Source organism: Hyaena hyaena, unplaced genomic scaffold, assembly GCF_003009895.1.
Source record: "Hyaena hyaena isolate Hyena2069 unplaced genomic scaffold, ASM300989v1 scaffold_341, whole genome shotgun sequence".
In the NCBI taxonomy this organism is placed as follows: domain Eukaryota; kingdom Metazoa; phylum Chordata; class Mammalia; order Carnivora; family Hyaenidae; genus Hyaena; species Hyaena hyaena.
In genome coordinates this window covers 104195-131307 of record NW_024080973.1, presented here as the reverse complement: position 1 = coordinate 131307, position 27113 = coordinate 104195, and the positions used below count along the sequence as shown (strand labels likewise).

At 39.4% G+C, this 27113-nt stretch overlaps 1 protein-coding gene across 3 annotated transcripts in view; it reads left to right on the top strand.

The window, feature by feature from the left end:
• The first annotated feature begins 12084 nt into the window (after positions 1–12084).
• Positions 12085–27113, top strand: part of CUNH9orf135 (chromosome unknown C9orf135 homolog) — a 78422-nt gene continuing 63393 nt past the window's right edge. For all 3 annotated transcript variants that reach the window (XM_039249545.1, XM_039249547.1, XM_039249546.1), the window contains exon 1: positions 12085–12292. In XM_039249545.1, coding sequence (XP_039105476.1) covers positions 12126–12292 — 167 coding nt within the window. In that variant the 5' untranslated portion in view covers positions 12085–12125. The remainder of the gene's footprint in view (positions 12293–27113) is intronic.

Below are 27113 nucleotides of genomic sequence, written 5' to 3'. Positions count from 1 at the left end.
GGTAGTTCTGATCCTAATTTTAGCTTCAGGGAATACATGTATTTTGAACTTATTTCTCCCCAGTCTTGTTTCAGTTCATCTGAAAATATTCAGTTCAGTTTTCCCTTTCTTCCTCCCTTTGTACTTCTCTTCCATCCTGTCTTGGACCCTCCCTTACTTCCTCTCTTCCATGCCTAGGTTATGCTAATAAAAGCAAAGGATCAAATGCATAGGACACAGTAGTAGCCTCCCTGTACTTGGCACTGGTTAGTGTAAAACATTGTGCTCTTTTCTGAGAAGAAGCTTTTAAGGAGATCATGATCAAAGTGATACACATCCAGAGCTCCAACCAAAATAAACATGAAAAATATGTAGGGTTTGTTTATTTTGTTTACCTGAGAACAGAGAAGGCATGTTAGCTCTCTTCAGTTATCTGAAAAGATGTTTCACAAGACAGTAATAAAGCTTATCTTTTATCTTCCAAAAGCAGGACCAATTGGTGCATCTAGCAAGAAGGTTCATGTTAGCACAGCATAAGATGGAACTTACGATTGTATTTCTACAGAATTGTGAGGTGAGAGTTCTCTCCTCTTGGGCTCATGTAGAGGTTGAATAAGTCTCCTTGGCAATATTTCAGAGGCCAGGAGTACACTTCTCCTTTGGCCAAGACGCTGTGCCCAATAACCTTCACTGCTCCAGGGAGCCAGATTCTAGGCTTGTTTATTCCATGACTCTTATAAATTTAGATACAAACTAAGAAATTATAGCCATCTGGAAAAAACACATCTATCTCACATTCTGACTACAATGGAAGGAAATTTTGTGTCACAGTATTGAAGAAATGTTTCCAATTGGTGAATCAGTAATCATTAATATTTTTTACTTCCTGAATAGTCCTCCTTGTAATGTGCCAAGAAAAAAAGGCAATTAATTTTTACATAAAATATTCTTTTTTTCTCTTTTTTTATTTTTTATTTTTTACAAATAGTTTATTGTCAAATTAGTTTCCACATAACACCCAATGCTCATCCCCACAAGTGCCCTCCTCCATGCCCATCCCCCCCTCCCTGCCACATCCATCAGTCCTCAGTTTTTGTCAGCATTCAAGAGTCTCTCATGGTTTGCCTCTCTCCCTTTCCCCCACCATTTCCGCCCTTCTTCTCCCCCTTGTTCCTCCGTCAAGTTCCTCCTAATCCTCCTATACGTGCAAACATATGATATTTGTCCTTCTCTGCCTGATTTATTTTGCTCAGCATAGCACCCTCAAGGTCCATCCATGTTGCTACACAGGCCAGATTTCATTCTTTCTCATTGCTGTGTAGTATTCCATGGTATAGATAAACCACATCTTGATCCATTCGTCCGTTGATGGACACTTAGGCTCTTTCCATGTTTTAGCTATTGTGGAGAGTGCTGCTATGAACATTGGGGTCCATGTGCTCCTATGCCTCAGCATTTCTGTATCCCTTGGGTAAATTCCTAGCAGTGCTATTGCTGGGTCATAGGGGAGTTCTATTGTTAGTTTCCTGAGGAACCTCCACACTGTTTTCCAGAGGGGCTGCACCAGTTTACATTCCCACCAACAGTGTAGGAGGGTGCCCATTTCTCCACATCCTCGCCAGCATCTAGAGTTCTCTGATTTGCTCATTTTAGCCACTCTGACTGGCATGAGGTGGTATCTCAGTGTGGTTTTGATTTGTATTTCCCTGATGAGGGATGCTGAGCATCGTTTCAAGTGTCTGTTGGCCATCTGGATGTCCTCTTTGGAGAAGTGCCTGTTCATATCTTCTGCCCATTTCTTCACTGGATTGTTTGTTTTTCGGGTGTGGAGTTTGGTGAGTTCCTTATAGATTCTGGATATTAATCCTTTATCTGATATGTCATTTGCAACTATCTTTTCCCATTCCGTTGGTTGCCTATTAGTTTTGTGGGTTGTTTCCTTTGCTGTGCAGAAGCTTTTAATCTTGATAAGGTCCCAATCGTTTATTTTTGCTCTTGATTCCCTTGCTTTTGGGGATGTGTCAAGTAAGAAGTTGCTGCGGTGGAGGTCAAGGAGGTTGTTTCCTGCTTTCTCCTCTAGGGTGTTGATAGTTTCCTGTCTCACGTTCAGGTCCTTTATCCATTTTGAGTTTATTTTTGTGCATGGTGTGAGAAAATGATCTAGTTTCATTCTTCTGCATGTTGCTGTCCAGTTCTCCCAACACCATCTGTTGAAAAGGCTGTCTTTTTTCCATTGGATATTCTTTCCTGCTTTGTCAAAGATCAGTTGGCTGTATACTTTTGGGTCCACTTCTGAGTTCTCAATTCTGTTCCATTGGTCCATGTGTCTGTTTTTGTGCCAATACCATACTGTCTTGATGATGACAGCTTTGTAGTAGAGGCTAAAGTCTGGGATGGTGATCCTTCCCGTTTTGGTTTTATTTTTCAGTATTACTTTGGCTATTCAGGGTCTTTTGTGGTTCCATACAAATTTTAGGATAGTTTGTTCTAGTTTTGAGAAGTATGCTGGTGCAATTTTGATTGGAATTGCATTGAATTACACAAAATATTCTTCTCATGCATATCCACACTGGGAGAAAATATCATGCATTTTTCAATAATAATAAGGTTCAGTCAGAAATAGAAATTTAGTTCATTTTAAACTAAATAGAATAGACACTGGTAAATGAGAAGAGATGACACAGCATGAGCTATATAATTACATTTAAAATACATTTCAGGGCAATTTTCTTTAATATTAAAACTGTAATTCTTGACAGGAATCGGTTTTTGAATATTTTTTTAAAGGATATTGAGATCTTACTTTTTTTGTTCTTAGAATTTTATATGTACACAAAATCACACTTGTTCTAAAATCATCACGTTAGGGAAAACAACATATTTAACCTTTCGCTGTGGAATAAAAGCTTATGTTGAAATGTTTTGGAAACCCAGATACCCCTTTTATTCTCTGTATTCTAGAGTGACAAGAGAGCTCTGAGGAAGAAAGACTCAAGTCCTATAGTCCTGTTCGGGACAGTGGATAAGCCCCAAGGGGGTGGGGTTACTCTGAGAAAGGAAAGATCAATCCAGACACAGAGAGGATGAGAGCAAAAGAAAGGCAAAATATGAGTCAGATGTTCTTCAGGATAAGAATGAAATTTGATCCCAAGTGACAGGCAAAGGGATGAGAGACCCAGACTATTTGACTGTATTTTATGAAAGCTTTAGGAGTATGGATTTGTATAATTTCTGAGGAAATTATCAAGGGAAGAATTTTGGAAACATATTTCTAAACCAACATACAAACAACTTAATGCCTTAGATAGAAAAGTAATGACATAGCCACAGGAAACAAAAATTACAGAGGTAAAGCCTAGCCAAGGACATAATCCTGTAATCCTACTAGAGACCAGGATCCTGCAAACAAAAGAAAAAAATATATATATAATGTCTGTAGAAGAAGAATAATGAGAACCTTCCTTGGGGTCTAAAGATATGAACATAAGACTGGCTTTGTTTCTAAAAAGATGTGTGATTCAGTTTATTCATCTTAGAAATAGAAATGACAATATGCACCCCACATAATTTTTCAAGGGCCAAGTAAGAGAGTGTATGCAAAATTACTTAATAAAGTGATATATGAATGGGATGTCTTATGTCTACAGTGGGTATCTGTTGTTTTTGCCTACCAGGCATGCTTTCCCACTAATTTTGGAATAGCAATCTGTTTTTCCCTTTAGTCCAATTCCATACTTTCAGTCTAGACTAGTCAGAAAGAACAGACTTCACCCAGGAGGAAGACTATGACACAGATGAAGCTGGCGAGTATACTGTGTCAACCCTGGGCCTTACCCTGTTGATTTCAGAACAATCATATGAGTCAAGTCAAGCCAGTCAGCATTTAGGACTGTTGTTAGAGCTAGAGGAAAGGGAAACACTTTATGTTGTGAGAGAGTGGGGGAGCAATGTAAGTTGGTAGCCATTTGGGGAGCTTGCCTGAGAATAAGCTAACCCAAGAGGGAAAACAGAAGCAAGAAATAGTGAAATGGCATCCCGAGATATCATAAACCCCCGGGATTCAGATGTGCTTGAAGCCAGAATTGCCCCTGGAACTTCCAGTTGCATGAGTACATAAATTCCTCTTTCTGTCCTAACTAGTTTGTTTTGGCTTTCGGTCATTTGTCATCAAAAGTGTACTAGCTGAGTCCCTATAATTAGGGAAACTTTAACTAGAAATTATTAGTGTTACCTGGAAAATCTCCACATCTAATTTATGCTAATGCAATTACAGTTGACCCTTGGATAATGGCGGGGGGTTAAGGTTGGACTCCCTTGATTGGCTCTGTCATGAATCCTGTGAAGATATGCACAACGTCTGGATGTTTTCTCCAGCAGGAAATTATTATTTTGGGCTTGATGTCTTTCAGGGCTTTTTCTTATAACAATAATGGCATTTTCAATGATGTATGTAGTCTTTCCATATTTTCTTGATGTTCTCAAAGTCCTCTTTCATAACATTGACTCCTCTTCCTTTAGCCTTAAAGGTCCTTAGGATACCCTGATCTAGGGTGAATGAGAGATGATGTGTTTGAGGGAAAGTAAACTACTTTGGCACCTTCTGGGTTGAACTCATGGGATTCTGGGTCATCAGGGGCATTGTCTAATATCAAAAGAACATTAAAAGGTAGTCCCTTACTGGCAAGGTGCTTCCTGATGTCAGGGACAAAGCAACACAGTGGAACTTATCCAGAAAAAAGAGATCTTGTTTTCAGGCCTTCTTTTTATAGAACCCAGAGACTGGAGGCTGGTGTTTTATCTTTTCTCTTCCAGACTCAGGGGTTAGCAGCCTTACAGATTAGGGTAGTCCTGATAATAAACCTGATTGCATTTACAGAAAATGGTAGAGTCAGCCTCTCTTTTCTGGCCTTACAGCCTGATGCTAGCTTTTGTACATTTCCCCCCCAGAATAGGGCACTTTCTTCTGCACTAAAAATCTGTTCAGGCAGATATCCTTCCTCCTCAATGATTTTCTTTGTGGTATCTGGGAACTTGTTTGTGGCCTCTTGGTTGTCAGAAGCTTCCTTTTCTGGTATCTTGACATTTTTAAGTCAAACCTTTTTTTTTTAAGATTTTATTTTTTAAGTAGTCTCTATACCCAACATGGGACTCAAACTTAAAACCCCAAAATCAAGAGTCTCATACTCCACTAACTGAGCTAGCCAGGTGCCCCTAAAGCCCAATCTTTTTAAAATTATCAAACCATCCTTTGCTGGTATTAAATTTTCCAGCTTTAGATCCTTCACTTTCCTTTTGTTCTAAGTTGTCATAGAATGACTTTGCTTTTTTCATGAATCATATTAGAGTTGACGGTATGGCTTTCTCATAGCAATCCTGCACCCATAAAAAGCTGCATTTTCAGTATGACATAAAAAGGTATTTCACAGAAAGTGCAAGGTTTTCATGCCTGCTGACATTGCTGCAATGGCAGCTTCACAAATTTCCTTTTTTTTTTTTTTTTTTTAACAATTGCGCTTATGCTGGGATCATTTATCTTGAAACGGAGGGCAGTCGCAGCTGCAGACCTTGATCTATAGACATAGCAAGTAAATCATCTTTCTCATGTAATGTCGTGACTTCTTGGGAGCACTTCCAGCATCACTAGTGGCACTTCCTATGGGTCCCCTGGTGTTATTCAAGGTTTATGATGTTGCGCTAAACTCAATGAAAAATATTTGAGAACTGTGAGCGACTGCTTTTCAGTGTGATGCACGGTTTCCTGGAGAGCCACACTGCTCAAAGGGAGATGATTAGCATCACAGGGCATTTCAGCAGGATGCTCCAAACACCGGAACTCACTGCAGTAGCAACAGAAGATGGTTGCCAGTTATTACCATAGTACAGTATGAACTACAGTTAGGACTTCATTTCGCACTTTTACATTTGTTTACATTTCTTTCAACCACAAATGGTGCCATGAATGCTCTGTAATTGTGTCCACCATCGTTGATATATTTTAACTTTTCTATAGTAGACTCGCGTATATTTAATGGCAGTTTATGATAAAAAGAGATTAGCATCTACCTATGTTTTATGCATTCAGACATACTACTGTTTTCTTAGTCTGGGGGGATATTTCTAGACTGCACAGTTTGCGAGTTTTTCATGTTGTCACGAATCTCCACAAAGTTTTCTAATACATTAATTGAAAAAATTCCTCATGTAAGTGCATGTGTGCAGTTCAAACCTGATTTAAGTGTCATCTGTACTAATTGGTCATAAAACAGGTGCCAAAAAAGTAAATGCTTGTCTGGTCTTGAAAATCCTTACTCTCACTTACCTCATTATTATTTTTTAAATGTTATTGCACTTGCTTTTAGTTTCCTCCTGGCCCTTTAGAAAATGATCCTTGGGGCATCTGGGTGACTCAGTCCACTAAGCACCCAAATCTTTTTTTTTTTTTTTTTTACTTCTAGTTTTCTTTTTTTTTCTTTTTCTTTCTTTCTTTCTTTCTTTTTTTTTTTTTTTACAAATAGTTTATTGTCAAATTGGTTTCCATAAAACACCCAGTGGTCATCCCCACAAGTGCCCTCCTCCATGCCCATCCCCCCCCCCCCCCCCACATCCATCAGTCCCCTTTTTTTTTCTCAGTATTCAAGAGTCTCTCATGGTTTGCCTCTCTCCCTTTCCCCCACCATTCCCCCCCTTCTCCCCCTTGTTCCTCCGTCAGGTTCCTCCTAATCCTCCTATACGTGCAAACATATGATATCTGTCCTTCTCTGCCTGACTTATTTCACTCAGCATAACACCCTCAAAGTCCATCCATGTTGCTATACATGGCCAGATTTCATTGTTTCTCATTGTCATGTAGTATTCCATGGTATAGATAAACCACATCTTCTGGATCCATTCGTCCATTGATGGACACTTAGGCTCTTTCCATGTTTTAGCTATTGTTGAGAGAAGCACCCAAATCTTGACTACAGCTGGGGTCATGATTTCCCAGTTTGTGGGATCAAGCCCCACATCAGGCTCTGCACTGACAGCACAGAGCCTGCTTGGCATTCTCTCTCTTCCTCTCTCTGCCTCTCCCCCACTTTCATGCATGATCTCTCTCTCTCTATCTGTCTCTCTCTCTGTCTCTCTCAAAACAAATAAGTAATCTTAAAAAAGAAAGATCCTTCTCCTGAAATAGCCTCAGCCTCCCTAGTTTAAAGCAACCTAAACATGATGCTACAGAAAGATTTAGTTAACAGAGGAAACAGCACCATAAGTCTGACATATATGCCAGCTGAACACCAGAAATTCAAAATCATGCAACACTCAGCCAGTCCTTCAAGGTTCAGGGAGGGAGTTCTCCAGCTTCTTCTCTGAGCTCCTATCCTTTACCCCAGACCGGTGACATCTTCAGCTGCGTTTGGTATGTTTTCCACAGCCAGAAACATCCTGCATAAACCTGGTCCTCTGGGGGGAGTCTTTCAGTAGGTTTCAGTCGCCTGCTCACCATGCAGCTGGGGTGGGTCTTGTGGGGACATGGGGAAATATCCACCACCACCAGGAGCAAAACGAACCAAATCCAGTTTCTTTTTTTTTTTTTTTTAATTTTTAAAATGTTTTATTTATTTCTGAGAGAGAGAAAGAGAGATAGAGGCAGCGTGAGCAGGGGAGGGTCAGAGAGAGAGGGAGACACAGAATACAAGCAGGCTCCAAGCTCTGAGCTGTCAGCACAGAGTCCAATGTGGGGCTTGAACCCATGAACCGCGAGATCATGACCTGAGCCAAAGTTGGACGCTTAACCGACTGAGCCACCCAGCTCCCACCCTCCCCCCATCTAGTTTCTTTTCTCTGAGGTTCTTCCCTTCTCTAGGAGAGAATGTTCCTTTATCCAGATTAAGAGCACAAAGAACAAAGAAAGCCACAACAATATCAAACTTAATTTCAAGTACCAGTCCTTTCATAAGAATGGTTAACTTGTAGCTAAATGGTCTAATTCCTGTTGCCAATGACAGTAAAGGTGCCAAGAAACCAAAGCAGCACAGGGGAGAAAAGAAAGAAACCAAGGGTTTAGATAATTTGTGAAAATGGATATTCGGTCTTTGAATAATTAAAGATATCCAATCTGTAGGATGCTAAAGAAATCCCTAATCTACATTTATGTTAGAGCATGTCATTACTAGTCCAGGATATTAAATTTTTATCCTTATAGTTACGGACAATTCTGCCAAGGAATCTTATTGGCTATCAAAATAAGGGAAATGCTGAATTATAGAATACTATACATTGAATATTTAATAAATTAATCCACTATGCTATTGGTAGGAGTTCTAGAAATAAGCCTATTGCATGACAGCATTTAATCAATATACTAGTTAATAATAATCATTTGAGAGCAAGTTAATGCCTAATAGGTTTGCAACCCAAATTAGAAGCACAGGGAAATCATACTCAAGGTTAAATTTATTCTTAAAAAGACCATTGCTTCTTGTGATTATTTAAAGGAAAGGAAAGAAGATTGAAGCTTTTGTTGTGGTTGATTCTTTTGAGAGTTCCTGGGTCAGTAAACATGAGCTTATTCATATAAATTTTGGCCCTGGTATCTATATCTTATTATTTTTCTTTCGTATTTTTTCACATAACTGAATTGTACCAGATTCTCTTGGGTGCTCAGCTGTAGATTCTGACTCTGAAATCCATATTACTTCTCAAAGGAGGAAGAGGAGGAGGAAACAAGCAGAGAGGGAAGGAGGAGAGAGAGAAAGAAGGGGAGGGAAGAAGAGAAAGGGTAGATCATGGAACAGGAAGAAGTAAAGGGAAGAGACACGGAAAAAGGAAATGGAGAAGGGGGACAGAGGAGAGAAAGATGAAAGAGGTGGCATGGAGGGAGTGGGGAAGACCAGACATCTCGTTCATTTTTGCAGAGCAGGTGGACTCTAACTTTTTATGTAAAATATTATAAAGTGAACCCCAATATGTGTATAGAGTGGGTAATGGGAGCTCCCTGTTCCTAGAGAATTAAAAAAAATAACTACCCAATCAATCCTTGATTAGGACTCAAATATCTTAATTTTAAACTTCTGAATGTTAAACAGTTTAAATGCAAGTTTTTAATAGATTTAAATGATCAAACATGGAGATAGTACAAGTTAATTTTCTTACAGAATTCTTTTTTCTCAGCTTAATTGCATGACATTTGGTAGAAAAAAGTTTAATGCTGGGAGAGAAGGTGCTGATGGTGACTTTGGAAGGTACTGGGCAGGGGCTTGTCTGGAAGCGAGCAGATGATTACAAAAGGAAGGGAAAAGAGATGGTGACTAGATTTGCCTCTATGGCCATTTATGTCTGGCTGATTTACGTCTGTTTTAGGTTTGCTGTTCTTCTTGGCAACTTCTTAAATTATCTGATAAAGCTGATAAATATTTTGGAGTAGACTCACATGATGGGATTCCTACTTCCCGAGTTGATCTGCCTGCAGTTTCCTACAGAAAAGTCCTGTATCAGCCATCTGAGCTACAATTTTCTTACCCCAAGGATATTATGGTGAAAGAAATTAACATAAGTAGAAGACATTGCTTTAATCCCTACACTTCATTGGCTTGATGAAGTTTGAGGAAAACATGAATAACTCGTGTGTTGGGGATCAGAGATTTCACATTTAAAAAGCATAAAGCTTATTAATGGTCTTGAAGAGAAAAGATTCTATATGAATACAAAGCCATCATTATCACTGGCAACATGTCCAAATATCTTGCCAACATTTGTCTGATTCAGACTGTTTAATTTCATATTAAAATATAATAAAAAGATATTCCTTAAAAAGACTTGATAAATAGGCAAAGCTTGAAAAACAGAAAATGTATTTAGGAGACTCCATGCAAACAACAAGCACATTTTTAGCACACTTTTCCCAAGACATAAAGACAAAGTATGGATATAGTAATAGCAGTAGGAGGTGAAATTTAATTGAGCGCTGAGCATCCACTAGGCACTGTTCCACCTGCTCTCAATATATTATCTTCTGTAATTCTCATAAAACCCCTCTGTAATAAATATTGTTCTATTCTTATTTCATTGATAAGGAACAGGAAAGCCCAAGTTCCACAGAATGTACTGGTGTAAACAATGAGAATGGAATGAACTTGTTTTGAGAACTCTGAACTTGATATCAGAGAGTCAAACTCATGTATCCCAAGACAAGAATTGGAAAATGTTTACCAGTCACAGAAGACAGTAGAGCTGGTAACAGTCGTCTAAAAGGGAAAGAACATAAAAAAGCGGCTAGGCTGTCAGCTTGGTTTAAGGAGCTCTAAGATAATAAGCTCTATTTGTTTTGTTTTCTTGACATACTGCTACTTGGTGTACTGAAACACTTTTAAGTCTCTGTAGTAACCATGTACTACAGAAAGGACTTGCTCTGGGCAGCTCTGTCTCCGACACAAATTGGCTACAGACCTGACTTCTTGGCTGCAAATATATTATGTTTACATCAATTTAAGCATAATAAAAAACAAATATACTTTAAACATAAGTAAAGTAAAATTTAAAAAACAACAGATGATAGTAATGATGGTAATATTTTTGGAGTGACAGCAATATGCTATGCTTTGAGCAGACTTGAGCTTAACATGGATTTTATTTACCCTTTTAAAGTTAATTTCTACTTTTCTTTTTCATTCCTTCAAGAAGAAAAGGGCTAAAATAGTGCTCAGTACTTTACTAGCACTTAGCTAGTGACAGTGGACTATTTATTTGGTTTTAAATAACATGGCTGAACTGTGGCTGTCAGTAAAATAGAGGCCTTAGCATACCGCAGGCGTGCACACAGGGTACCACAGGCCACAGAGAAGCACTTAGTAGTTGTGTGCAATCAAATTTGTGAAAACGGATCCAGAGGAGCACTTCACTATTCACAGGAGTGCTATAATAAATCTTTTTGCAAACTATAGAATCTATTTGTATTGTGAAATATCTCTTTAATTTGTGTTTTTAAGTTTGAATTTTTGTGTACATGTGGTCTTCTTAAAGAAAGACCCTTCTGAAATTTATGGAAACCCAGATTAATCTAAAGTACTCAAACGTAATATTCATTCATTTGTTCACTCAGTACTCTGAAATGATGCTATGTACCAAGCATATGCCAGCTCCAAGGGATGGCCATGATTAAGTCCACTAATGCCCTTATGGTGTGCTCACCTGAGTTGGGAAGGAGCCTTCTAATGCGTTAAATGTTCCTTTTGGAAATCAAAGATGAAATAAGCACCTTCCTTCTGCAAGGCAGCTATCCAGTCATTTCTTGAAGGCAATGTCATAGGTAATCATTTTGAATCCTTCTCGCGTATAAACAACACAATAATATGATGAATTTGTGCTGTCGTAACATATCAAATGTTAAAATGAGAACTGGCAGGTCTTGGGGAGCTGAATGCCCCAGAGCCCTAAACTGTACCTAGAGGCTGGTTCCCAGAAGGACCTCAGATTCTTGTGTCCACCCTGCCATCTCCTTGGTCCCATACCCTATCCCTCCCACCCATCCTCACCGCCCCCCCCCCCCCAAGAAACTCCTGTTTCTTGGTTGAGAGAGTAGCTGAAACCAGAATCATCAAGGTCTTTTCATCCTCAGACTTTTTGGCTGATTTGCTGAATGATTCCGCTCCTCCTCCTCAGAAAATCTGAATGTAAATGATATATTTTAGGGTTTGAGGTGTGGGTTCCCTTGCTCCCTTTTGGTTAAACTTTACATGTTTGTAAGTAGAAGGTGTGCAGGCAACAGATGGTAAAAAGAGCTTCTGCAAGAACAGCAGGGGCAGATGGCTCTGGGCTCAAGTCCCCTTAGCTGACCCGCGGATCCCCCGTAACTCCGCGGGCCTCTCAGGATTAGGCAGGTGGGCGGGAGAAACTCCAGATCCCAGAATGTCGAGGAGGACATGCCTCCCAATCTCCCTGTAGCCCATCCACTCCTCTCATTGCATTCTGGGAAATGTAGTTTCTTTTTAATCAGTAACTACACTGTCTTGGAAACCAGGGCTATTAGGTTTAAGGGGTCCGCCCTTCCACTGGCCCCGCCCTCTCCATTGACCCCGCCCCAGGTTGCTCAGGAGATGAGAGACGCGGAATCTTGGTGCTGGCGTAGGGAGCAGGATAGGTGCAGAAAGAAATCCTCCGAGGTCTGAATGTGGAGGTCCTCCATGGAGACTTCTGACAGCTTCAGTCAGGACTGTTGCAGCAATAGGCAGTACTGGATTGAACTCGGACCCACGGACTTGCTGGAGCGCAAGGGCTCCCTGACGCTGCGCTCCCATCACAAGAAGTACTCGAAGCCCGTGTTGGTGTATTCTTGGTGAGCGAGCTCTCTGCAGTCCCTGGCCCCTGGGAGAAGGGATGGGGGAGGAGAAGAAAGGACAGTAATAGAGAGAGGGCAAGGGTGGAGAGATTGGAATAAACAGAGAAGAGAATAAAAGAAAAGGAAGAGAAGAGCAGAGAAAGGGAAAAGGAAGAAATGGGAAAGGAAAAAAATGAGACAAGTGAAAAAACTGGGAGAGGTGACAAGGGAGACCGAAGAAAGGGAACCAGATCTTCAAAGTAGGGATGGGGAGAAGGGCATTGGGAGTTGGGGCAGCAGGAGATAGGAAAGCCTCCGAGACCAGCTGCCCAGACACACTGAGACCTGCTTATAGCCAGCTCCTGTCTACCAGAGGTCGTACATAGATCGGCCACACGCAGGACGGAGGTGAGGCCATTTGCAGAGGCCTGGAAATCACATTGCTGAGACAACTACTTAAGAAAGGAAGGGTCCATTAGGACACCAGGGGACAGCGGGAGGGAGGTGGCTGTCCAGAGGACGGTCTCCAGGGCTGCCATTTGTTGGGGGCAGTGAAGCACACTGGATGGTTTGAAAGAGGTCCCTAAGTATCTCCTAGGCCACTAGGGCTCTCCTGGCCGGAGATTACAGACTGGTGTATCCCACTGGCTAAGGCCAATGAACAGAGTTGTTTTGCATGCACTGTGTTTATTTTTTTTTCTTTTAAATTAATTGCCCACATCTAAAATTAAGAAAGCCTTCAGGATTGTATCTTCCCTTCAAAAGCTGAAGGGCCTGGCAGCAGAAGATTTTATTCCTTCTTGCAGTTACTGGAGCTGAGCACTGTCTGCCTATAAGATGAGTGTTCCTTCTCTGGGAATTTCACTCACAGAAGTTCTCGCCTGGCCCCAGGAGGCATTTCATTTACTTCTTGTGCTTTGGGTTTTGGAATTCAAATTCACCTAGAGATTCTCTTGCTTTATTAAATATTGCAGTGACTATTAGCAAAACCATGACAGATAACTGGGAAAAAATTGGGAATTAGGGCATTTATAACTTTGTCTTCTGAGTCATTTTCCTGTATTATTGACAATAATTACTTTCAGAGTATTTGGAGGTATTCTGAGGCAGAGGATGGAGACAATGGAAAAGAAATCTCAAATCCTGTCTCTTTTATACTTTTGCCTTTGTACAAAGATGACTGATTTGACTTGACTCCAGCCCTAAGGCTAAGTCCTCCTGGATCCCATTCATTCATGTAGTGTGTGTGAGCCCTGCAGTTTCTGTCGTGCAAACTTTATACAGCCTACCCACTTTCCTATAAGCCTACTCCCCTAATTTTACTTCTCATCCCTAAAACTGACTTTCTGCCTATTTTGAACTCAATGTGAGAAGCTAGATAGATTTGGAATCCAAAGCTATGTAGGGAAATAGAAAATCCTCTCTTAGACTCATACCGGGCTTACCTCATAGACCTCAAACACTTAGCTCTTGCGTGATTCTGTTACTCTGTGAAGATGATGTCATAATATAAATCACTGTTAGAAATGATTGTTAAAGACAAAGAACTTTTTCAGGGGGGCAGTGCTGCTTCTCCCCTGCGCACTACCACGACCTGTGGGCGTCACAGACCTCAACAGCAAGAGTGCAGAAAAACGTAAATGAGGAGGAGATGAGGAGCTTGGTGGGGGAAGAGTGTGGTGGAACACCGGAAGTCATTCTGGTCACTGCTGAAAATGTACAGTTCTCATGCTGTTGGTTTTAGAAAGAACACTTGGGAGCAGAGGAAATAAATTCAATTCAAGAAACATTCATGTGTCTGAAACGATGCTCAGCATCCCTCCTTATCAGGGAAATACAAGTCAAAACCACTGAGATACCACCTCACACCAGTCAGAGTGGCTAAAATGAGCAAATCAGAGGACTCTAGATGCTGGCGAGGATGTGGAGAAACGGGCACCCTCCTGCACTGTTAGTGGGAATGTAAACTGGTGCAGCCCCTCTGGAGAACAGTGTGGAGGTTCCTCATTAAATTAACACTAGAACTCCCCTATGACCCAGCAATAGCACTGATGGGAATTTACCCAAGGGATACAGTATTGCTGATGCATAGGAGCACATGGACCCCAATGTTCATAGCAGCACTCTCCACAATAGCCAAAACATGGAAAGAGCCTAAGTGTCCATCAATGGACGAATGGATCAAGAAGATGTGGTTTATCTATACGATGAAATACTACATGTCAATGAGAAAGAATGAAATCTGGCCATGTGTAGCAACTTGGTTTGATCTTGAGGGTGTTATGCTGAGCGAAATAAGTCAGGCAGAGAAGGACAGATACCACATGTTTGCACGTATAGGAGGATTAGGAGGAACTTAACAGAAGACCGTGGGGGAGAAGAAGGGGGAAATAGTGGGGGAGAGGAAGAGAGGCAAACCATGAGGGACTCTTGAATGCTGAGAACAAACTGAGGACTGATGGGTATGGGGGGGGAGGGAGGAGATGGGCATGGAGGAGGGCACTTGTGGGGATGAGCACTGGTGTTATATGGAAACCAATTTGACAATAAACTATTTGTAAAAAAAAAAACATTCATGTGTCATGCACTTCGCTATGCTGTGTTCGAGACATAGAGATAAAATGAATTCGCTGAGTTAATTTGGCTAAAGCATTTAACACTATGCCTGGAAATAGTAAGTGGTCAGTAATACATGATAGCCGATACTAATTTTTTAAGATAATACAATATTTAAACACTCTAGGTTTCAATACCAGGTCCGCAACATGTGATATGGCAAGTGATATGACTGCTCTAGGCCTCTGTTTCTGCCACTGTAAAATGGGGATGATAGGATTATTGTAAGATTAAACACAATATTGTAAGTGAAGCACATTTTAACATATGGCCTGGCACATCATAAGCATAAAGCTTATATGCATGTATTAGCACATGGTAATGGACTTCGATGAATTTCATAGATCAGTAAAGAAGAATGCCAATAAATTCAATGTAATTGATTTGTGCAAAATAGAGATGAGTATAAGAGGCAAATGTAATAGAAAGGGGAGGTTTGTCGGGGGGCGGTGGGGGGGAAGGGGTTCCTGAGCGGGTTTAGAATGAAGAATAGGAGTTCCATGGGTACACAAAAGAGCACAGTCAAGTGCAGTGGAGTAGTCAGAAGCAACATAATAGGGAAGTAGAAATAATTTTCCACAGTTGGCCAGTACAGCTGATCCTCGATATTTGCAGATTCTGTATTTGTGAACTTGCCTGCTTGCTAAAATTTATTTGAAACCCCAAGTCAATGCTCAAGGCATTTTTATGGTCATTTATGGACATGCGCGGAGAGACAAAATTTGGGGGTCACTCTTCCTCCCCTCCCCGCACTCCCTCAGTGGTCCCAGGGGAGATCAGACAAAGTGGACACTCTACCTTCTTGTTTCAGCTCTCAACTGTAAACAAGTAAGGGTTTTTTCCACCATGGTCTATTTAGCATTTTTGTGCTTTTTATGGGTGATTTCATTGCTAATATGGGCCCCCTACTACTGAAGTGCTGTCTAGTGTTCTTAAGTGCAAGAAGGCTGTGATGTGCCTGATGGAGAAAATATGTGGTACCTAAGCTTCATTCAGTTATAGTGCTGTTGGCGGTGAGTTCAATGTTAATGAATCAGCAAAATATATTAAATAAGGTATATTTAAACAGAAACACACATGAAACCAGGTCATATGTTGACTGGTTGATGAAAATGTGACCAGAGGCTCACAGGCACTTAGGCACCTACTACTCCTTTATTGCCCCTAGGAGCAATGGTTCAGTATTTGCTAATTATTTGTGACAACTTTATAAAACATAGCATCTTCAAATAATGAGAACTGGTCATAAAATGTGAGAAACATTTGCATTTCTTTGAGCTGCCTGTGCTGCTGGCATCCTTATTTTCCTCCCATATCCAACTAGTCACCAAGATCTGTCTTAAAAGAAAAACAAAACTGTAAAAAAAAAAAAAAAAAAAAAAGACTGTAAACTTCAAATTGTATAAACGTCAAAATGAACAATCTGATTGATCGACCATTATGATTTTATGCATTCTGGTCATAATTGTTTGCTTTCTATTAACTTGTTATGTATTAAAACTTTTATTAAATTTTACTCTTTTATGAGTGATTTTTATTTAATTGATGAATACTTACTATCTATGATACACCATTCAGATGGCCTTCAACTGAGTATTTGATCAATTAAGTGACTGTCTCTAGGCTTGCAAAGTAGAATCTGCAACTGAGAAAAATTCTAATTTACCTCTTAACATAGTTTAAACATTTGCATGATTCCTGTATGTCTCTTTGTCGCTTGTAATACAAGTCTGTCTGGAAAACAGCTGTATACAGTAGACCTGGTGAAGTGATACACCCAGAATGATTGTTAAAAGTATCTCTGGTCCATTACTACAACAAGACATTGCTCAGGCACCGTCTCTTTCTTGCAGCCGGAGTGATGGAGAGAGCCGTAGCACCTGCATCACACTGATGCTTCTGTGGGAGAGAGACCTTTCCTAGAAATTAATTTTCTCTGTTCATTCCGGTAGCATATGTAGAGCTGTATCGTCAGATGGTTCCATGAGAAATTCTGAGTCGAGGGGAAATCTTTTGGGATATCTTCCCATTCATTGGAATGCCAGAATATGAAGAGCCAGAACAGCTAGGTTTGCTCTTAATAAAACTTCTCTGGTATGAGGCTCCTTCTTATATTGTTACGTATGTGTGTTAACCCATCTCTTCATTGCCCAGATCGGTAATAAGTGATGGTAATTTAAAGCCTAAAAAATCATTCAAGTCTCCATGGAGACAGTTCATGCTCTGGTCTCCATGGTGACACCTAGAGTTTTAAGAGCTCAGGTTAATTTTATGTGTATATAATTTCACTTACTTTTCTCCCCTGCCTAAGCCCTAGGTAAGGAGCCTGGGCATTTTACTCTTCCCTTTCCTCACCCCCCTCCCCATAATAGGAAGAAAACAGAAAAGGAAAAGAAGGAAGAAAAATTAAATGCAGTGATAATCGTGGGGTAGGGAACTTCATACAGATTTCTATGGAAAATCATTTGGATTGGGGAAAGAAAGAGCTTTCTGTGATGCTCTCCAGACTCCATTGTGCTGTCTGATCAGGGTATATTGAAGGTACTCCACAATCAGGGGAGAAGCTAGACTCCGGGCAGCTAGATAGATATCATTACTGTCCTTACAAGGAAAATAGAGATGTCTTTTCTAATTTGCTGTATCATTCCACCTGTACTCAACCAGTGACTTTCTTAGGGACTAACCTGGAAGTGTTTGGAGTTCTTCACACAACCCAGGGCCACGCTAGAGTAACACGCACCTTCTCTAGCCAGCATCCCTCTCCTCCCATCTCCAACACATGCTCACAAAACAGGGTGAAAAGGCAAATCAGCAAGGCCTTTTAGTAACCACATGTTTCTGCCTGCCTCTTTTTTGAAATCCATAAATGCTTCCCCTCCACCAAGCCTCTCATCCTCCTGCCTTTAACAACTTGGGCCCTCAATCGAATGGTTAGTAACTCTTATTTTATGTGCTTTTTAAGTAAGTTTGGTTATATGGTTTCCATGCACACAGCATACACTTCGGTGAGAAGAGAGAAGAGCCTTTAGAAAGGCTTTTTTTTTTTTTTTTGGCCAATAATGAGAAGTGAGAAGAGCAAGCCTCAGTACAAAGCATAGGAACACAGTGGGGACTCAGTTAACGTTCATCAAAGAAACGAGCAAAGGAGCGGACAGAATGAACACACACAGCCAAAAGACACTGGGTTGGGACCTTTTATTTTATGCTGTAAAAATGCTCGGAGGTAAACAGTCTACAAGATAGAACAAAATCATAAGAAAGCCAGAATCAATTTTCACAGCCATGATCCTGATGTAACAGGATGACACTGGAGTGTGTTTGGTCACCTCTGTGTAAGTGAGCTTCAAGGGGCATAGTGTACTCTTCTTCTGATTTGAATGGTGAAGGCTTTGACATTGAGCTCAACTTGTACTCTTCCTAGTTGCCGTGCTTAACTTATCAGGGACCGACAGGTACTAAGAAGATTTTGAGTTTATATAGGGACAGACGAATTTACACTTTAAAGAGATATTTTTATTTCTTAACGCCTGCTTAAAAAATCCTAAATTATAATATCATGTGACCATTTGAGATGGTGTTATAGTAGACCAATGGCATGCAAATATATTCACCATCAAGTAGATAGCAGAATTAGAATGTGCACACAACTCAGATGCATATATACCATTTATTTTCTAAAATGGATCCTGATGGCTTTTCAACTGTTAGTTACTAGGAAAAATTTCAAACTTGCCGACTAAGGGTATCTCAGTCTCTTCAAGTTTAAGCGGCCTATTTTAAGTTAAAATAGTCTCTTTCAGTAGAGTGCCCACTATTTCTGCGTCCTTCATCCTCCAGCCTCTCCCTTCCCCAGTGGCATCCGTGTGTGTATGAGGGACTGAGGTTGTGTGTTATTTTGGAGGTGGGGAAAGAGACCCATGTGGCTCACCTCATTCTTTGTCCAACTGCTGAGCCTGCTCCTGGTGAGTTTGTGACCAGTTGGGTTTGTTGAGGACTGGATGTCTCTGCCTACATTTTTGGTTCCACTTTGGCTCTTGCTGGCTCTACAGATCCCCATGTCATGTTTCTTCTCCTCCCCAACCCCTGACTTAGGCTGGTCACCCCATAGCCACTGTGGTAGCAGCACCTCATCCCTCAACATGGCAGCCCACAGCTGGCGCTCTGACAGCTTCCATCAGATGCCCTGTGGAGGCAGTGTGCGCACGCTGTGCTCTGCCCAGGAGCGGTTACTCCCATTGGCCTGAGAATTATTAAAAGCGTTTTCTTTCACTTTCTAAAGTGATCTTCTTTCAAAGCTAGATTATAAGGTCACCCCATCTGAGCTGTGTTTGGGAGTTTCTGGGTCTTGTTAAATAGAAGCTTAAGAAATTTAGACCTTTTATTTCTCCACAGTGACTGACTTTCAGGAAAAATATCTCACTTAAGACTCAAAAATTCCATTTGGTTAGTCAGAAGTTAATCAGCCATGCTTTATTTTCCTTCATATTCCTGTCAAAACAATCCTAAATCTTCCCAAGACAAATGTGAATGCCTTTGATTTATTAGAGCAAAGGTTATTTTACAGAGGAAAGCAAAGAAAAGTGAAAAGATGAATATTTGAAAATATATTCTCACGATAAGTAAGTGAAAACAAACAAACCAACCAGGATGTAATGAATTCCTTTGTTAAAGGTGTAGGTCTGTATGCATGAAAAGAGATCGAAAGAACATTAACCATAGAACACAAAATACTTATTGCTGGGTGGTAGGTACATTTATGGGTTATTTGTCGTCTTCTTTTTTCCTCTTTGCCACGTCTACATTTTCTATAATGAACATGTATTATCTCCATAATAAGAATAAAGTAAAATTACTTTTAAAAATTTGATATCATTTGCTTCAGCTTTTCCCTGAAGCAGACATTCTCTGAATGATCAGAATGTAGACACAGTGGTTTCATCCCTTTTAGAGTCTGAGTCACCCTTCATGGTTTATTATGAGTCTTTTTAAAATATCTTTTTAATTGCTAGTTTTATGTTGGGTAAAAAGGACGATGTTATTCACATTCATTTGGTTTAACCACCCTTTCATTCTTGTCTCTGTTCTATAATGGTAGCTCCTACGCCACAGTTATTTTTAATCTAGTCCTACATTCTTATTCCTCAACATACGCACGTACCCACAAATGATCTTCAGTGTAGTAGTTTTGGGGGGAAGCACCTTATTTTCTACTTTTAAGATGAAATCCGGGACACACTGCATCCTTTTGCCCTGACTGGATTTTTCTTTCAGTGCTGTTCTCTTTCATGAAACTCCAATCAAGTTCTCTTCCTGAAAACCAGTAGTTATAGGATTCTTGTGCCTTGACCTTTATGTGAGGTTTTGCTCAACTTAATTGGTGGCCGAGGTGAAACATCTTGCTAGTTTTGCTTGCAAGATGAACCTTGTAAGGCCGAGTATGATGGAACGGGCATTTCCACATATGGGTGCACTTAGATTAGGAAAGATCATTGCTGCAGACAAGTCCCTCTGTCTGAACCAACCCTCTATTTAATCTTGGGACCACCCACTACCTGGGCCACAGGAGCCACCAAAGACCACTCCACATCATAATGCTGCTGAAGTCTTTCCTCTTGCAGATAGTCACAGGTACTTTTCCACCACACTTTCTTTCTCCTATTGATGATCCTTTCTAGGTAAGGGTGTGGGGAATGAGGGAGGAAGTAAGACGAATGTGGAGTCTAGTGACATTTTGATAAGGTGAGATTCAGTCTATGGACACTGATACCCAGGCTCAGAGCTCAAGGTTTTTAACAGCACTAGAGCTAGTATTATTTAGATAAACGTCTCTAAGTCGGCCGGGAAGCCACCTATCAGTACTGTTTTCTGTGTGTACTGGTCAGACTTCTTTTGGTTCCAAGAACAAATGCTCAGCTTGCCCTAGCCTAAGGAAGCAAGGGAATGAATCAGTTCATTATATTCATGAAATGGTTGATCACCAGGTAAGGAGGACAAGGGTACAGCTCCACCTCAAGACCAACTGGAATAAAAGATGCAAATGCAACCAGGTCTCATGTAATTTCTTCTCTCTCCTCTTGGTGTATTTGCTTCATCCTACTGAAAACATAGTTCCAGTTCTGGAGTTTATATCTGATGAATCTTTATCTTTATCCTACAAAAAAAGTTGATTTTAAGGTGTTTTCAGTACTGAATACAAAAATTCCAGGTTAGATATACTGTCTTGGACCAAGAATCTGTTTGAGGTCATCTGAATAGACAAGGTTAGGTGGAAATATGGCAGCTCTCCAATAACAATGGGATGAGATAAATATACCAGGAGAAAGGAGTGCTAAGCTGAAAATCCTATAGGTATCTACCGTATTCCATTCTATCCTGAGGTATCTACTGTATCTGCTATATCTCACAGAGAGCTACTGTAGTGGAGAATGAATTCCGTGTTCCAAACACCCCATTTTATAGCAGAAGTTTAGAATAGATGCATTAATATATTAGGGATTTCCTACATTAGCTCTTACTTTGACTTTAAACTTTCTATAACCCCACCCAACCAGCACCTACAAAATACATTTTCAAAAGATTGATCTTAGATGTAATGGACAGAAAACAGAAATCGTGTGTAGACATTAGATAAATATATTTTTACAATGCTTTGAAAACCTTAGTTCTGAATAGATTTGAATATTATATTACTTTTTTTGTTAGACACTAATCTTTTCTGCTCTTTTCCTTATTTCATTTTGAAATGCAATTACATTTAATTGTTAGTCATATAGTATGTTTTATTTTAACGTAACTAAGTTTTGATGCATTAACAATTAATTGGCAGAAGAATTATAATATGTTTCTTTGGCAAGATGTTAGAGCCCCAATCAGATTGTTCTAGGTTCAATCAAATGGAAGAATTAACATATTATCACTTATTTATTGCAAAAAATTTTAACTTTTCTTTTATAGAAAGTGGTAGGAAGAAGGTTTTGAAATTAAAATGTATGAACGACTTGTCAGAATTTTTTAAATGCTTGGAAAAATACTAAGATGCTCAACCAGGAGCCAGAAGCATTAAATGAGCCTTTGAAAAAAAAATCACTTAAAAAATATTTTTGTTTCTAAATAGGTCTATTTTTATTTAAAATATCATTTGTTTAAAAAATACATTTATTAAACCACTGCTATGTTGCTGGCACTCTGCTGGGTCTGGGATTTGGCAGTTAGGTCAAGATTACTATGAGTGGGCAAGGCTGACCAGGCAAATACTGTGCACTGTGTTCTGTGCTATGAGTAGGGTAAGCAGGGTGTTCTGGGAACTTAGGCCCTATTGGACCAGGTCAAGTTTTCTAGGGGAGGTCATCCTAGCTTCTAGGGTTCACATGGAGACCCAAGGGTGGCACATTAGCTAGTTTTCAGTAGAGAGCATTACCACCCCTTCCACTAGAGTGTTTGGTATTAGGTGTAGACGTTTTTTAATTGCATAATTACCGGTAGCTAGTAATGTAAAGTGTGTGATTACAAGGATTGTGACTCTTAGTTCTAGGGATGGTCACAGCATCTTAATAGCATTTAACCATCTATTTATGTGATGCCCAAGTTACATATCCATGATTACAGCCAGATGGGTGAAGACAACAGAGCTAATATATATTTAGGGCCAACACAGTCAGGTTAGCTATTTTATATATGACTGTTCCTAGCAAGGGTGTGAACAGCAAAACTCCATGGTATATGACCATCACGGAAAAGGAATTCTGTACTCTTTACTGTCTAAGAATACTGAACTTTCAGGGCTTAGTGGCATCTGCTCTCATTGTAGAGGTGCATGCTAGCAAAGCAACCAAAATTTCAGGCGGGCAATCTAGAGGTAAACATATTGTGGCCCTTTACGTAGACCTCAAAAGAAATATATGCATTGTGTGATTTATTAGAGAAATCTAATCTAATCTAATCTAATCTATTCCATGGGTTTTTTTAATTGTACTTTTTGTATATTAAACCATCTTATAATAAATATAAATAATCTGAACAGGCTACCCGTGGTTGTTTTACACTTATGTCAAAGTGAGTGTAGTGAATGTAACATGATCCACTATAGGTCGTATTGACCTTATCTGTGTCTTGTATTTCTGACACCTGAAGATATCAAGGCATGTCAAACATTCTTCTAAACACTAAGATGAAGATAAGAAATTTCCTTCTACAATAAAGTCATCTGGGCCTGGGCTGCTTGACAGATAACTCTTTTTTTTTTCTTTGACAACTTTCTCTATTCTTTCTTTGGGAATTATCTATTTAGATTTTCTTTCTGTATGGAGGACAATTTTAGTAAATTGCTTTTCTTAGAAAGTTACGTGTGCTATCTAGCTTTCCAAATATATTTGTGTAAAGTTATAGAAAGTAGTCTTTAATGCTTTAAAATTTTTATTCTATTTTAAGGGTTATATCCTATTTTAACAACCTTAGTAAGATATAACTCACATTCTATACATATCAACCTTTTAAATTGTGTAATCAGTGGTTCTTAGTATTTTCACTGAGTTGAACATCTATCAAAGCAATTGACTTTAGAACATTTTAATTAACATCAAAAGACATCTTGTCCCTTTTAGCTGTACTTCCTGAATCCACTCCCCTGGCTCCACCAACTCTTGAGCCCTAGAAACCACTAATCTACTTTCTGTCTTTATAGATTTGCCTATTCTGAACATTTCCTATGAATGGAATAAAATAATATATGGTCCTATGTGACTGGCTTTTTTTTTTTTTTACTTGGCATAATGTTTTCAAGTTTCACCCATGTTGTAGCATGTATCAGTACTTCATTTCTTTTTATTGCCTAATAATATTCCATAGTATGGATATTATATCCCTCTATTTTGTTTATATCTCCCCAACCCTTTTTCGTGATTTTTAGATGTTTGTCAGTTTTGCTTACTTGTTTATTCTGTTTTCTAATGTAATTAATTCTGCTTTTATCTGCTTTTTTAAATCTTGAATTATGGTATAATTTTGGTTTATTTTTGTCATGCTTCTTCTATTTCTGTTTTTGAATTAGATGTTTTACTTATTTTCGTTTCACTTCTCTTGATATAAGTACTTAAAGCTTAGAATTTTTTGGAGGGTACTGCTATAGCTATATCCTATGGATTCCTGTAAGTGATATTTCAATTTATTGGTATTTTTTTAGAAATTCAGCATTTTAAATTTGTTTTGATCTTTGATTCAAGAGGAGTTTGATAAAGCATTTAAATATTTTCAGATTGAAGAAGGATCTCTTTAAAAATGTGTTATTTGGGGTCCTTTGTGATTCCATACAAATTTTAGGATTATTTTTTCTAGCTTTGAGAATAGCCAAAGTAATGTTGAAAGAGGAAACCAAAGCAGGAGGCATCATGATCCCAGACTTTAGCATCTACTGCAAAGCTGTAATCATCAACACAGTATGGTATCGGCACAAAAACAGACACATAGACCAATGGAATAGAATGGAGAAGCCAGAATTGGACCCACAAATGAATGGCCAACTAATCTTTGACAAAGCAGGAAAGAGTAGCCAATGGAAAAAAGACAGTCTCTTTAGCAAATGGTGCTGGGAGAACTGGACAACAACATGCAGAAGAATGAAACAAGACCACTTTCTTACACCATACACAAAAATAAACTCAAAATGGATGAAAGACCTAAATGTGAGACAGGAAACCATCAAAACCCTAGAGGAGAAAACAGGCAACAACCTCTTTGACCTCAGCCACAGTAATTTCTTGCTCTACATGTCTTCAAAGGCAAGGGAATTAAAAGCAAAGATGAACTATTAGGACGTCATCAAGATCAAAAGCTTCTGCACTGCAAAGGAAGCAATCAGCAAAACAAAAAGGCAACTGACAGAATGGGAAAAGATATTTGCAAATGCGATATTGCATAAATGGTTAGTTTCCAAAATCTATAAAGAACTTACCAAACTCGATGCCCCAAAACAAAGAATCCAGTGAAGAAATGCGCAGAAGACATGAATAAACACTTTTCCAAAGAAGACATCCAGATGGCCAACAGACACATAAAATGATGCTCAATGTCACTCATCATCAGGGAAATACAGTCAAAACCACACTGAGATATCACCTCAGGCCGGTCAGAGTGGCTAAAATTAACAACTCAGGAAACAACAGATGCTGGTGCGATGTGGAGAAATGGGAACCCTTTTGCACTGTTGGTGGGAATGCAAACTAGCTCAGCTTCTCTGGAAAACAGTGCAAAAAATTAAAATATCAAAAAATTAGAAATAGAACTACCCTATGACCCAGGAATAGCACTACTAGGAATTTATCCAAAGGATACAGGAGTGCTGATTCATAGGGGCATGTGTAGCCCAATGTTTATAGCAGTACTTTCAACCATAGTCAAATTATGGAAAGAGCCTAAGTGTTTATCAACTGATGAATGGATAAAGAAGGTGTGGTTTATATATATAATGGAATACTACTTGGCAATGAGAAAGAATGAAATCCTGCCATTTGCAGCAATGTGGATGGAACTAGAGGGTATTATGCTAAGTGAAATAAGTCAGTCAGAGAAAGACAGATACTGTATGTTTTCACTCATATGTGGAAGTTGAGAAACTTTACAGAAGACCATGGGGAAATGGAAGGGGAAAAAAATAGATACAAACTGAGAGTTGATGGAGGGGTGGGGTAGAGGGGAAAATGGGTGATAAGCACTGAGAAGGGCACTTGTTGGGATGAGCACTGGGTGTTGTATGTAAGTGATGAATCACAAGAATCTACCCCCAAACCGAAGAGTACACTGTACACACTGTATGTTAGCCAATTTGACAATAAATTATATTAAAAATAAAATATAATAAAATAAATTAAAAATGTGTTATAAATTTTATTGCATTGTCATTTATATCTTTCAAACATATGAAAATATTTGTTCTTATTTTTTGTAAAAGTTCCATATGTTGTGTTCAGGCGGGTCACCAAAAATTGGCTTCAATCTTTCTGTATATAATATTCACTCATTTATGCACGGATAATGATCCAAATTCTATCCAGTTGCAAGTCAAAAGTTCAAGAACTCCACATGTTATGCTATTGTTCCTTTATGAAATCTGGCTGTAGCTCTACTTGATTCAAAAACCATGGGGCACCTGGGTGACTCAGTTGGTTAAGCAGCCGACTTAGGCTCAGGTCATGATCTCACAGTTTGTGGGTTCGAGCCCCATGTCAGGCTCTGTGCTGACAGCTCAGAGCCTGGAGCCTGCTTCGGATTCTATGTCTCCCTCTCTCTCTGTGCCCCTCCCCTGCTCACATTCTGTGTCTCTCTCTCAAAACTAAATAAACATTAAAAAGAATTTCAAAAACCTATGAAGGAAAAAGGCAGATTTTTTGCTCCCAATACACCATGGCAGGACAGGGACAAGAAAACTGAAATAAGCACTCTTGCTCAGAAAGAGGAAGGACAGAAGTGACAGAACCGTCATTTGTCCACAGTCATTTCTTAAATCCTGTTTGAGATCCCTACATTGGTGTCAGGAATATTTTTTTGTTAGATCTGATTCTGTTAGACCTGATTCTGCTTTCTGGAAGCAGGTTCCCTTTCCCATTGTTCTCTGTGGTCTTTGGCTCTGCCCAATGTGGGATCTTTTCTATTATTCTCCAGGACCACCCCCGCAATGGATATTGTAGACTGTGCTCTTCTGTGAACTGTTCAGCTTTCTCAGTTCATTTCTATTTTCAAAAGTTTGGGGGCCAAAGGATATTTTAAATATTAAACAGTTAAAGGGTTTTAAGTGCAGACTCCTGGCTTATTTGGAAGAATCATTTTTAAGAACTTCATCAGTTATTTTTGAATCCAATTAGTTCCAACTGCTAATACCCTCACAGTTCTTTCTAGACCAAGTTCTGCTATATTTCCTTATTTTTTTTTCTCCTCATAGTATGTCACTTATCACTTTAAGATATTTGTAGTTATAGAAATCGGAAACCTTGGGAATTTCTGCTTGGCTATCTCCTTAAGCAGATGTTTGCTTAAAGGCAGCTTAATTCATTGGAAGTGTCTAACAATGGGGTGAACATTGCTGTGAGTCTCAGCTTTGATACAACTTTGTCTTGAAAAGATCTTTCTCAGTTATGTCTCACTGTTTGAGATCTAAACGTTGCTGACTCTTCCAACTTTTCAGGTCCCAAATTTCGGGAATTCTCATTTCCCTTTACCTTCTTGTAAACCAGCC